The 13,737-nt window shown below is 39.2% G+C and overlaps 1 protein-coding gene across 1 annotated transcript; it reads left to right on the forward strand.

The window, feature by feature from the left end:
* The first annotated feature begins 10,032 nt into the window (after positions 1–10,032).
* Positions 10,033–13,560, forward strand: LOC122046590 (G-type lectin S-receptor-like serine/threonine-protein kinase At4g27290). Its single transcript, XM_042607360.1, has 8 exons — positions 10,033–10,171; positions 10,566–11,732; positions 11,829–11,990; positions 12,120–12,238; positions 12,319–12,529; positions 12,610–12,850; positions 12,979–13,129; positions 13,208–13,560. Exons 1-8 carry the CDS (start codon positions 10,087–10,089, stop codon positions 13,481–13,483), a joined length of 2,412 nt encoding a protein of 803 aa, XP_042463294.1. The 5' UTR covers positions 10,033–10,086; the 3' UTR covers positions 13,484–13,560.
* Positions 13,561–13,737: the final 177 nt, after the last annotated feature.

A 13,737-nucleotide genomic window follows, 5' to 3' on the forward strand; every position in this document is an offset into this window, starting at 1 on the left:
AGCACGTTTGAATGTTCTTATTCCATAATATGTGATTTGTGTTCCAGATCTACTATGTTATCATGATATTGATGCCAAAAATACGAGAATTGTATCATGCGAGGGATTCGGAGATGAACTGAAAGGAGAATCCTGTTAGGTTCAAAAGGAAATTAGATATCTCTATAATAACATAATATTGTCCACTTTGGGTCTAAGCCCTCATGATTTTATTTTTGGTCTCTATCCAAAAGACCTTATATCAATAGAAATATCTTTCTCTTATAAGTTTATGATCCTTTCAATGTGTTTTCAATGTGAGATTTTGTTTGCAAGCATTGCAACCCAACAATCTCCCTTTCAAACGAAGGATCATCTCCTTAAGCCTATCCACTTGATGTCATTTAATCATTGACCCACTAGAACTTTCCTGCCCCTCGGTCCAACTAACTTACTGGACTTCCTTGTCCCTCGGTCCACCCAATATACTAGGACTTCCTTGCCCCTCAGTCCAACCAACTTTCTAGATCTTCCTTACTTAGACACAACTAGGACTTCTCTGCCTAGTGTCTGGTCATCTTGATCAGCCCCCACTTCCTTCATTAGAGGTCAATATTCCATCCATATGACGCTCTTGTGCACAAATGGCGGTTAGTCCTTTTGGTAGTTTGAGTTCTGATACGAATTGTTAGGTCCAAAATGAATTTAAATATCTCCACAATAACATGGTATTGTCCACTTTGTGTCTAAGCTCTCATGTTTTTATTTTTGGGCTCTACCCAAAAGACCTCATATCAATAGTGTAACGCCCCGGCCCGAGCGGGCCCCACCCAAACCGAACCGGGAACGCTACCTGAATTGCCCATCGGGTTGACGACTAGCTCCATAGACCACCGGAGGTCCTTTCAGCGTACTTTGTCCTCACTTGCACGCACCCTGGGAAACTTCCCAGGAGGTCACCCATCCTCAGATTTCTCCAAGCCAAGCACGCTTAACTTTGGAGTTCTTTGAGTTTGGGCTTCCGAAAAAGAAGGTACACCTTGGTGATATGGATAGTACCATCTAACCTTTTAAGCCATACTTAACCAGAATCTCAGAACCGGGGTATTACAATCACCCCCACTTAAAGACACAACGTCCTCGTTGTGTAACCACGAATCACACCATAGACAAATCCTAGAATCTCCCTCGCTAGGTGGTGCCCTGGTGCTCCTGCCACAGGCGCACTCACGGTCGCAAGGTTGCTCTGATACCATCTGTAAAGCCCACCCTTCTTACCCAAGGGCGGCGCTACGATCTTATACTACTTACGTATATGCTTTAGTTATACTATAACAGCGGAAAATTTTAAATCATTCCTTTTATTTAAATAAGCATGATATCACATATTCTGATTAGTTCGAATGTGCATATATTGATCATATAACTAAAAATATTAATTTGTCCGAATCGTTCCTGCCGAGCCACCACTACACACATCACTATCTGCTCCTCCTGCTGCTCCGTCGTTCCGAATATCCGTCCCCCATATCTGCGGTACAAGGAAAGTAAACTATGAGCACTCATGGCTCAGTAAGTTCCTTTCCTACTCACTAAAACCGAATTCATATCATTGCATATCAATATCATGCGAGGTATCATAAGCATACGACATACAAGGGTATCATATTCATATTCATATAATATCACATGACATTATATCTAATCATCAGATAATTCAAGCACATATGTAGGCAATGCATCATGAATTTGAAAACTTATACTTATAAGTACTTGAAATTAATATCATCATTAGAGGGGATCCCGGTTTGTACCACATACATAATGCGCGCGCTTCATAGGTAGGTCCAAGGTAGCAAGTCTTGAACCCTACCATGCATACATACTAGGCCCGAGTCTTACTCCATCGACCTAGGGCATTCAGAGGCCCATTACTGACGAGGCCCGAGTCTTACTCCATCGACCCCGGGGCGTTTACGGAGCCCACTCTTGGCCCGAGTCTTACTCCATCGACCCCGGGGCGTTTACGGAGCCCACCCTTGGTACAAACCATACAAAAATAACTTATCATGCATAACTATCATATCATGTCCCTAACAATCTTTCATGCATTTCCTTTTTTCATTTCTTTTCATTATGTATAGCATTTCCTATGCTATAACATATCATGGCATATTACATAATATAATTTCATTTCTTCTCATTATGTATAGCATTTCCTATGCTATAACATATCATGGCATGTTACGTAACATAATTTCATTTCTTCTCATTATGTATAGCATTTCCTATACTATAACATATCATGGCATATTACATAACATAATTTCATTTCTTCTCATTATGTATAGCATTTCCTAGGTTTCTTTCCCTTTTTCTTTTATTTTCCTTCATGGCCGAAACCTACCAGTCCTTAAGCTAGGTTTCTTAAGTGGCCTAAAGCATGGAAAGCCTAAGTAAATATCATGGCAAAAGTTACTAAGAACATCATACACAAAATTGGATCATAAACAAGCTAGGACTCTTGTGATCTTACATGTCTTATATCATGTAACTAATTTTCTACATTCCAATTAAACCTGAGAGCATTAATCAACTTTCATATCATAATATCACAGAGGTCTTGAGCATATTAATATTTTTGTTTAGGCTAATCTAAGCTATCCCTTTTATCATGGCCGAAAAACCCTAAAAAGAGTTCATGAGTTTCTAGCAATGTGAACACCCTTTAAGAAACTTTATATCCTATCATAGGAGCATGTTTATTTAAATTTTTTTGAAGGTCTTTCTAACCCTTAACCTTTCTGGTCCGAAGCATACAAGTGAGTTTTCTTTTGGTTCCAATTAATTTCCAAGCAAGAAAATCATAGAAAGGTCCTTAGCATTTCATAGAGGGAACCTTGCACTAGTTTGGTTAGACAATAATTTTCCTAACCTCTTTATAATATTTTTGGTTGAATTTCTAGGGCTAAATACTCCTCTGATCATGCATCATATGTGTATAAAAACATAGGGGAAAACTTTCTTACAAGACATAGAAAAATCATCATGAAGAGAGGACTTATACAAGTATTCCTAGATTGAAAAACCCTTTTGAATCCGAATTTTCTTAAATTTGTTTCTAGCTTTAAAAATCTTCATAAAAAAAAATCTGAAAATACATAAGAAGCCTTGTACCACAGGTGAGGGGAAGCTTACCTTCTTTGCTTAAGTTTCCTAGAGTTGAGAACTTGCTTGTGGACCTTTCTTCCTTGCTTGCTTTGCTCGGCACCAATGGAGGAAGAAGTGGCTAGGTCTTTTGGTGGAGAGGAGGAGGAAGAAGAGGAGGCTTCTTCCTCTTGTGTTGCTCGGCAACAAAAAGAAAGAAAGAAAAGAGGGAGTGTCTCGGCACCTCTAGGAGAAGAGGAGGAGAGTGAGTTGAGGATGAAGCCACCCCTCCATGCCTATTTATACTAAAATGAGGGGAGGAAAACTTGACTTGATTCATCCTCCTTATTTATTTCTCCTCTTTAATGATAAGAATATTCTAGAGAAATGCTTCTTGAGTTCTCTCTTTTCTTTCCTTTAATTTCTCTCTTTTCTTTCCTTTAATTAAAATTCCTATCTCTCCTCTTACAATATCCTCTCCTATCACACTTGGTTAACATATGCATGCATCCACAAGAGAACCAAGGATCAAAACTTGGTTATGTATATTTTTACTTCTTTTTACTTCCTTTTCCTTTTAAGTAAAAAAAAGAATCCTTTCTTATTCTTAACTACTTAGTCCTTTCTCTCCTTATCAATAATTCTCCTATCCCCTTTGATATCCTATACATGTTCCTTACAAGAGGTCCAAGGTTCAATCCTATTTCTCTTCTAACATATTATTGATATTCTTTTGTACATACTAATTCATATATCACCATATTATGCATTATGCATAAATATTTCATACACATATATATTATCTCATATTCCTTCCTTTTGTTTACATTAATTCCATGTATTATAAATATAGATGATTTATATTCTCAACTTTATTTTCTTTCATAAAGTTTTAATCATCTAAATCCTTCCCATCTTAATATTCAACTTAGAATATTTACACCTTCTTTTCACTACCTTCAAACTCTCATTATCCTTACTTTCTTATCTAGGCTTTCTAGGGGTGTTACATCAACTATCATAGTCCCCGAACTTAGAATGACAATTTCTGCTCAGATTCCTTAGACGTTGGTGGAGCTTCCAATCTCCCTTGACTCATTGAAGGTCCCTCAATAGAAGTCTGCAGTTGGTGTAACCTTGCGGGACCACCTTGATTCAGAACATACTGTGGTGCTTTAGTTTTGGTAGGGCAGTCTCTAGATAGATGTCCTTCCAGTCCACAGTCGTAGCATTTAATTTTGCCCTTACGACAGTCTTTTGCTTTATGACCCTCTATCCCACAGTTGTAACACTTATTAGTGCTCGTACGACATGTTCCTGGATGTTTCTTCCCACATGTATTGCACTGAGAAAACTTGAGCTGCTTGTTGGACGGACCATTCTTAGTGTCGTTCCGTCGCTTTCCCTTTCCACCGTGGTTCCCTTTCCAGTTGGCCTTGATATTTTCCAGTTCTTCCATCTAAGCTTGCTTCTTGTCCTTGCCTAGTGCCTTCAGGTAGTGTTCAGTATTCAGGGCACTGCTAATTAACTCCTCTGTGGTCCGCGGCCTGTTAACTCCGCCGGCCACATTAAGTGCTATCTCGGGTCTGAGCATCTTTAGCATAAGCCTGACCCTTTCTCCCTCCGTCCTAACTAATTCCGGGCATAGTTGTGCCAGGCGGTTGAATCTTTTCACCGCTTCTTCTACCGTTAGGTCACCTTGCCGAAATTCGGTGAATTCATCATACTGCCTACTTGTCACCCGAGTGTGGAAGAATTCTTCGAAGAATTCCGTCTCAAAATCTGCCCAACTCATTTGGTTTACTGGTCTTTTCACTTTCACTCTGTCCCACCACATTCGGGCGTCTCCCGTGAGACAGAATGATACGCATTTGACCTTTTCATGCTCAGGCCAGTCCAATAGTTCTATCATGCTCTCCATTGTCTTAAACCAAGCTTGTGCGTCCCATGCTTCACAATTACCAGAGAATTTCTCTGGCCTCAGTCTTTGCCACTGGATCAGATACGCTTCTTGACGAACTACCGGTGCCAGATTCACTAGTGGTACCGATGCTGCTACTGGCTCCGGTTCAACTACTGGTATGGTTGGCGTATTATTTTGATTTGGGGTAGCAGGATTCCCTTGTTGATTCATCATGGCAGCAATCATCTGTTGCTGTTCCGTAAGCTGTCGTTGTAGCTCAGTAACTACATGTGCCCAATCAGGTGGAGGTACGGTCTCCTCCGTTCTGGCATTTCGTCTTCTAGTCATACTTATTTTCCTAAATGATAATAAGATTAGTCTAAGTTATCATTTATGCATGAATATCTTAACATATCATGTCTAGGTTTCATGCCATGTTTGGGTTATCGTTGAGGTATTCTTTCTTAGGTTGTCATATCATCTTTAGATTACCTTACCATTCATACGCGTCAAGATCTAGCCGATGGTATTATCATTTTTACTTGACTCATGCTTAAATTGATACCATTTCTACTCTTTTTATTCATCAAAAGCTTTTATTACATTTTTTTTTTTTGTTCATAACTTCTTCTATTAAAAGGCCAGGTAGGTTGTGACTACTGCTGCCATAAAGGACATGATAGCAGTAGTCATCATCAACCCAACCTGTATCGACTTGCCCAGATCATTCTGGGGTGGATCAGGCATTATCGGAGGTTGAATCTCCGATGCCTCTTCCGGGTCGATTATTGTCTCTTCATCCATTCCCTCGTCTTCTTCAACATGTTCGTCCGGTTCCATCGGGTCTTCGTTTAGTTCCCCCTCGAGGTTGTTCAGTCCCCACTCGAAGTCTATTATATCGTTGGGGTTGAAACCCATTTCCATGTATTCAGCAAGGTTAAATTCATCCTCGCCCATCTCAGGAAACTCGTTCTCTCCTTCATAATATTCTATAATTTCTGAATCTTCATCTTCATTATCGTCCGAATTCCCTTCCTCGATTTCCTCGAGATCTTCCTCTCCGAACTCGCCGTGTTCCGGAGATTCCGAGTCGCTCACATAGTTGTCGAAGTATTCCAGCATATCGGGTTCATCCGCGAACTCGAGGTATTCGCCAAAATATTCTACATCCTCGGGATCGTATTCGAACGGGATATAGTCCATTTCTACAAGATTTTAAAGATTCATTATTCCTCTTATGTTATAGCCTAAGGTTCTTGTATCTAGGCTACCATTCATGCATCCTAGAATATCACCTACTTATCATCATGCACCATTTTCTAGGGTATAACTTAAGGTATCCTTCCTAGGCTACCATTCATGCATCCTAGAGTATCATACTATTTTTAACACATACTTGTCATCATGCACCCTTCTCTAGGGTATAGCTTAAGGTATCCTTCCTAGGCTATTATTCATGTATCCTAGAGTATCATACTAATTTTTGCATATAAATAAATTAAGCAACTGTACTTACTTGGAGCGACAGGAAAGAGCTTGATGTGTGTGTAGTGAGCTGGCAAAACTTCGCTCTGATACCATATGTAACGCCCCGGCCCGAGCGGGCCCCACCCAAACCGAACCGGGAACGCTACCTGAATTGCCCATCGGGTTGACGCCTAGCTCCACAGACCACCGGAGGTCCTTTCAGCGTACTTTGTCCTCACTTGCACGCACCCTGGGAAACTTCCCAAGAGGTCACCCATCCTCAGATTTCTCCAAGCCAGGCACGCTTAACTTTGGAGTTCTTTGAGTTTGGGCTTCCGAAAAGGAAGGTGCACCTTGGTGATATGGATAGTACCATCTAACCTTTTAAGCCATACTTAACCAGAATCTCAGAATCGGGGTATTACACCAAGTATATAGGTGAGGGGGCTTGATGAATATAAAATGGCTCTTCCACCCCTTGTGTGAGGACCGATATTTGCCAAGGAAATTACACCCTTGCTGAGCCGCAAAGTAAAAGACTTCAAGCTTTGTCTGCTGAGGATAAAAGAGATAGTGAAAGACAGTGGAGTCAAGCGAGACTTGGTAAAGTTGAAAGATGATGACTGCACTACATATCAAATAGTAAGAGTTGGGGGTGAACTGGGACAAAGGAATTTGAAAATAGGTGAAAAGTTCTTGAAGGAACAGAGGAATGGGAACCCTTAAACCACTCGATAGTTGGCATTGGAAATAGATGATGTAACCTAGGGGCGGTTCATGTGGTCGGTACTCCAACATTGGGATTCTGATCTTATCATCAGATGGAATATTGTAGGATATCCAAAGTTGTGCTTCTACGCCTCATGTATATGTAGTCTGCATCGGTCCAAAGGGTTGTTGGAATCCATAGGAGAGAAAGGAAGAACACAAAGAGAAGCAAAAGGATTAAAAACGAAGATGAAAGGGGTGATGAACTTACTATATCGTTGGAAGAGAGAAGACGGAGAAGAAGGCATGGGCACGGACAGATATGAATGAAGACATTGTCGCTTTTCGATGACTTGATATACTTTGGCAGCAACGCAGTAAAGTTATTACAATGGCCTTCTATTGTGTACAACTTGCAAGTGTACAATTGCCATCAATTAATAAAAAGATATCGAATCCACATGAACTGTAAAGTCAAGTACTAATTGAGTAAGTAAAACAAATTATCTAGAGAATCAAATGTTGTTTGAGTCTGAGAGAGTTAGAAAGAGGAAGATAGAGTTAAGAGAATGTTGAGAGAAAGTCTAGAGTAATCAAATGGTAAAGAGCAAGCGAATAGTTGACGGAGAAATCTGGATTGGGAAAACAATCCTAGGATTTTGGTTTTATCATGATAATCGTTGAAATCCTAATTATTATTTACTTTCCTATTTCTATGTCTATTCGCATGTAGGTGGACCTAGCCAGGAATATCGATATAAACTTTTGGAATTATATCGACATGCATACCCAAATGTACGCATACTTTCGAGGCGACATTGCTAATTTGACTGTTTTCTCATCAAGGTCCCTGTCACGTGAACCCCACAATCCCCTAGTTTCCCTCCTTTACTTTATAACTCCAAATTGGGATAAACCCATTATACTTTGTGATAGCCCCTGTTAGGTCATCATTCCCTCATGGCATAGCGATCTATTTTTGAGACAACATTGCTAGTATGGATGCTTTCCAAAAAGGGTTCTCCCATCACCAATCCCCACGATCCCCTTGGTTATCTCGTTTACTTTGTGACACCGACTCTCTACGTCTAAGACATTTATAGATTAGAGATTTGGGTTCACCTTCCTATTCTTCCCCTCATCCCATGAGATTATGAAGGTAAAGGCTATGTCACAATAGTGTATGCATAATAAAGTCAGAACATGAAATAAACATGTCATCCAATAGAAAACTATACAAATACTTGAATTGAAATTAGAAGTCAACAATTAAATCAGGTTACTCCTTAATCTTAGAATCAAGAAGAACTACTCCATGGAGATGGAGTTACAATCCAAAGACATCAAAGACAGTAATCTATAACTCAAAACTGGAAATAGAGAGAAGAGAAGGCCTAGCGGGATGGATGTTGGCCTTTGGAAGGAACTTTAAGCTTCAATTGGTGGACGGATCATCATGGTAGCTCTTGGATGACTACTCTAGGATTACCCTAGAATAGGAAAAGTTAGGAGACTTCTTGGGCCTTTTATAGCTTTTCCTGTAAAATATCGGAAATAGGCGAATATTAATAAGGAAATTTTCCGAAATTTTTGGAAATTTTTCGGAGCTCGTACGGACAAGTTGACGGGGATATATAAAAAAAAAATGGGACCCGGAAAAGCCTGTTTAGGCTACCCCATTTTAATGAGGAAAAGTTGATTTTCCTTTTCCTTTTTAAAACAAATAAAAAACCGTTATCCAAACTAAAAGAGTAAAATAAACAAAAATGAAGATGTAAGAATACAAAATATGCTCATGAAATGTCATAGAATGCATGCTAAATAATGCTAAAAACACGTAAGAAACACATGCGTCACCTCACCGATTCGATCCATCTCTCACAGAGGCAGTTGGGAGGTGCACCTTACCAACAACTAAAGCATTAAGACATTTAGTGATCACTTTTTTTTTTTTTTGGAATAATTCAGGTGTCCGAATTTTGCCTGATTAATTTTAAGAACTGATTTTTCCCTAATTTTGCCGAAATTTTGAATAATATAAATGGACACAATTAACTGAAAAGAGATTGACAGTGATTCCGTATTGTTTCGTTCCATTAGTTTTCTATTCAGTGTTGACAAATTGTTGAAGTAATGTGCCTATCTGAAGACTCCAAATTAACTGCATACATTAATTCAGTCCTTTGCAGCCTTCCAAACAGAGACAAATCCATTGACTAAAGACTTCCTTCTCTGCCGTCAAATTCTAAAGCTGTTAAATGCTATAACTTACCTTGTAACAACTCTGCACAACGAATACAGCAGTAAGTTGCAAGTGCAATCAAAGCAAATCCTCAAGTTGCAGTAAGCAGCTGTAACTTTGTTCTACAGTTTCTGAAAGTAGTGCTTTGTCCTTGGTCAGTGCTCATCTTATATTTTTAAACTTATATTATATTATTCTAAAATCTAAATTTTATTTTTGCAATTTAAATTTATATATCAATATAAAAAAGTATGATTTTCGAAAAATAATATTAACTATAAGAGATATGCGGCGATTCCGTGTTGCTGAGCTTTCGTTCTATTATTTTTCTATTCTAGCGTTGACACATTGTCCCAATGCTCCGTGGCCGTCTTCCAAACAGTGACAAATCCATTGACTAGAGTCTGTTGCTCTATCATCATCTTCTGTGTTGCAAATGGTGGAATTAGTATTATGCCAATTTGCAGCCACGCACTCCTTTGAAGTATTCCAAACAGAGACAAATCAGTTGACTAGAGACTTCCTGCTCTATCATCATCTTCTAAAGGTGTTAAATGTTATAACTTAGCTTGCAGCAATTCTGCATAAAGAACCCAAACAGCAAATTACATCGGCAGAAAACGCAAATCCTTAAACATCCATGGCGCGGATGCAGCTCTTTCTCCTACAGTTCTTTGAAATAGTATTAGCACAGACATTCTTTCTACTTGGCCAATCTTCATCTGGTATGTTTAAGAAAGAAATCCTAGTCCAGAATTAAATTAAATTATAAAACCGTAGGATTTTTGTCCATTTTTTTATCTGTTTATTTATTTATATGGGGATCTATTGAAAGTTTACCATAATGCTATACCTTATATCCTTCATTTCAAAGCCAATCTTTCAGGCTTATTAGAAGACACATGGTCATCATAGGCATAGAGAATTAGGCCTCGTTAACACGATAATTTTTTTTTTACCTTGTGAAAGAAGTGTACTTCACCTGTTTGGAAACCTGATAGATCGTCTTGTTTAATAGGAGAAATTGTAGCACAAATTGATATCCATTTATAGCATAAGCCACACGTTAATGATGGCCAAAGGATTTGATTCATTTTTTTTTTATGGACTTTTGTATAGGAGATATATTGTTGGGGAACAACTCACTTATCGATGGCCAGACATTGGTCTCGATGGGGGGCGTGTTCCAACTCGGCTTCTTCAGTCCGATAAACGATTCTGCGACTGCATACATAGGAATTTGGTACTACAATCACCCACCAACAGAAAACAAAGTAGTATGGGTCGCCAATAGGAATAAGTCCGTCAACACATCCATGGCATCGTTGAATCTGACTTCCGACGGAAATCTAATCTTATTTGAGAAAGGAACAAAGGTTTGGTCGACGGGAACATTCGCAGAACTAAATTCTGCACGTTTGCAGCTTTTAGACTCAGGAAACCTCGTGCTGACTGCCGGCAATTCTAACAGAATTCTATGGCAGAGCTTCGACCATGCGTCTGACACTCTTCTCCCTGGCATGAAGCTAGGATTCAACTTCCGGACCAACATTTCGTGGCAGTTCATGCCATGGATGAGTGCCACAGACCCTTCTCCGGGCAAGTACGCCGCCAAAATGGAGGCGTATAATGTTCCGGATTTTTTCACACTGAGTGTGAATGGATCCGTCAAACTCTTCCGCACTGGGCCATGGAACGGGCAATGGTTCACCGGCCTTCCAACGACGGGGAACAGCATCTTGGCGAGGAACGTAAACTTCACATACGTGTCCAACCAGAATGAGACCTACTACATGACTGAATATCGGACTCGATCGCCACAGCTAATCCGATTGGTAGTGGACGCCAACTTAACCTTCAAACGTTGGATTTTTGATGGGAGAGATTGGAGAGTTTTCTTGTCGTTTCCAAGCGACGACTGCGATTACTACAACCATTGTGGTCGCAACAGCGTTTGCACCAAGGGCTACTACTCAACCTCCTGTCGTTGCTTGGAAGGTTTTGTGGAGAACAAAAGCGTCGTCGGATGCGCGAGGAAGGAGCCCTTGCTTTGCTCGTCGAACCAGTTTTCGAAGGAGCTGAAGGTGAAGGTGCCCGACACCGAGAACGCAACCTCACGAGGCAAGATTAGTCTGAATGCGTGCAAGAAATCGTGCTTGGATGATTGCTCCTGCGTCGCGTATGCAGTGATCAATGGGCCTTATGGCTGCATAACTTGGCGCGGTGAGTTGTTGGATCTCAGAAGTTTTATTGACGGAGGAGACGATTTATACATTCGGCTTCCAGGTAGTCGAGTTATGTGTGCATGAAATTGGATGATCCAAATAACATGATATCTAATCATCTAATTTCCTTCTCTTTTGTTTCCCCCTTTTCCTGCAGAATCATCGACGTCAAATTGGAAGGAGCTCGTGTGGGCAATAGTAGTCATTCCGGTGTTGCTGGGAATTCTTCTACTGTGTCGTGCAGGCGTACTCGCTCGGAGGAGGAGAAACAGAGCATCAACCAGCAGATTGCAATTGCAGTTTCCAAAGGTGCAGAAAGGTAATACTATCAGTTTTTCAAGGTTATTTCGGATGTAAAAAGGATTAACTCAAATTTATTTAGTAATTTCTAAGAAAAAAAATTATGGTAGGAGAATTTTAGTTATTCATAGTGTGATCCTTGTGCCAGATTCTATCAGCACATTGGATGTACTTCCTTCATATGATCTGCGTACTATAAAAGCTGCAACAAATGATTTCTCCGAACGCAACAAACTTGGGGAAGGGGGATTTGGCATTGTTTACAAGGTAAGAAGACTCAGTATTAAAACAATAAAGATCTAGCCTTTCATACCTGTAAAATTGACGAAAATTGTATATTTTGTCAGGGTCAATTGGAAGATGAACAGAAGATTGCTGTCAAAAAATTATCAAGATACTCCTCCCAAGGCCCTGATGAGTTCCAGAATGAACTCTCATTGATAGCCAAGTTACAACATAGAAACCTTGTTCGTCTTCTAGGCTGCTGCATGGAAGGAGATGAGCGACTTCTCATACTTGAATACATGGAAAATAAAAGCCTTGATGCATTCATTTATGGTCAGTATAGTTGACCTTAATAAAAGGTTACAAATTTATCACAAAATATTTTATGTAATCCTTATAAATTGGATCTCCAGATAAAACTAAAAGTTCGTTATTAAATTGGCAAAAACGTTTCAATATTATAATTGGGATCGCTCGAGGACTTCTATACTTGCATCAAGACTCCAGGTTGAGAGTCATTCATCGTGATCTTAAGCTGAGCAATATTCTGCTTGACAAGGATATGAATCCAAAGATTTCAGATTTTGGCATTGCAAGGATATTTGAAGGAGACAATGCTCTTGAGGATGCAACCACCAGGCCAGTTGGAACATTGTGAGTATTTTATATTGGGTTTACTTTATATAAGAAAAGAAGGTAGAGAGGTGAAATACATATTAAGTTACCTTATTTTTTTCACTCCTCGTTCTATTTTTTTCTAACACTCAAACTCTTAATTATAGTGGTTACATGGCACCCGAGTACATATCATATGGACTTTTTTCATTCAAGTCAGACGTGTTTAGCTTCGGTGTGATAGTATTAGAAATCATAAGTGGAAAAAAGAATAGAATATTCAGCCAAACTGATACAAGTTTAAATCTTTTAGGACATGTAAGTATTAATTTCAAATTCATCTATCTATGTGAGATACTATCTATAATTTAAAATGTGTTTCCTACAATAATGCAGGTATATAAACTTTGGAAAGAAGGAAGGTCTTTAGAGATTCTTGATGATACACTAAATGAATCATATACAATAGAAGAAGTTCTACGTTGTATCCAAATGAGTCTTTTATGTATCCAAGATAACAGTGAAGATAGGCCAACAATGACAGAAGTAATGACTATGTTGGCAAGTGAGGACCAGCTCCTCACCCCGCTTAAGCAACCTACAATAACAACAACTAATAGCGAAGGAAGTCTCACTACCAACGAAATGAGTTTCACACTTGTAGGTCGATGACATATGTATTTAATTTTTATCTGATCAATATTTAGCATAACAAAGTCCTTTGATTACTATGTAGAGTTTACCACAAAGCAGAGTATTTCAATATTATTCATTTGGAAACCAACCCCAATGACCAAAGATTTAAGTTTATCATTGTGGCTTATTGTGCATAGTTTGTTCACTTGCAATTACAATACAGAAAACCAATCATTTAGGGATGAAAATTTGCAACGAATATTTTTCATCCCAAAATTGGGATGAGTTTT

Source organism: Zingiber officinale, chromosome 2B (assembly GCF_018446385.1).
Source record: "Zingiber officinale cultivar Zhangliang chromosome 2B, Zo_v1.1, whole genome shotgun sequence".
Lineage (NCBI taxonomy): Eukaryota > Viridiplantae > Streptophyta > Magnoliopsida > Zingiberales > Zingiberaceae > Zingiber > Zingiber officinale.

Bases quoted from the DNA above. Each gene is read 5' to 3' on its own strand.
- LOC122046590 (XM_042607360.1), top strand. From the start codon at position 10,087: ATGGCGCGGATGCAGCTCTTTCTCCTACAGTTCTTTGAAATAGTATTA. The intron at 10,172-10,565 runs GTATGTTTAAGA...ACTTTTGTATAG, and splicing joins ACTTGGCCAATCTTCATCTG to GAGATATATTGTTGGGGAAC. The intron at 13,130-13,207 runs GTAAGTATTAAT...ACAATAATGCAG, and splicing joins GTTTAAATCTTTTAGGACAT to GTATATAAACTTTGGAAAGA.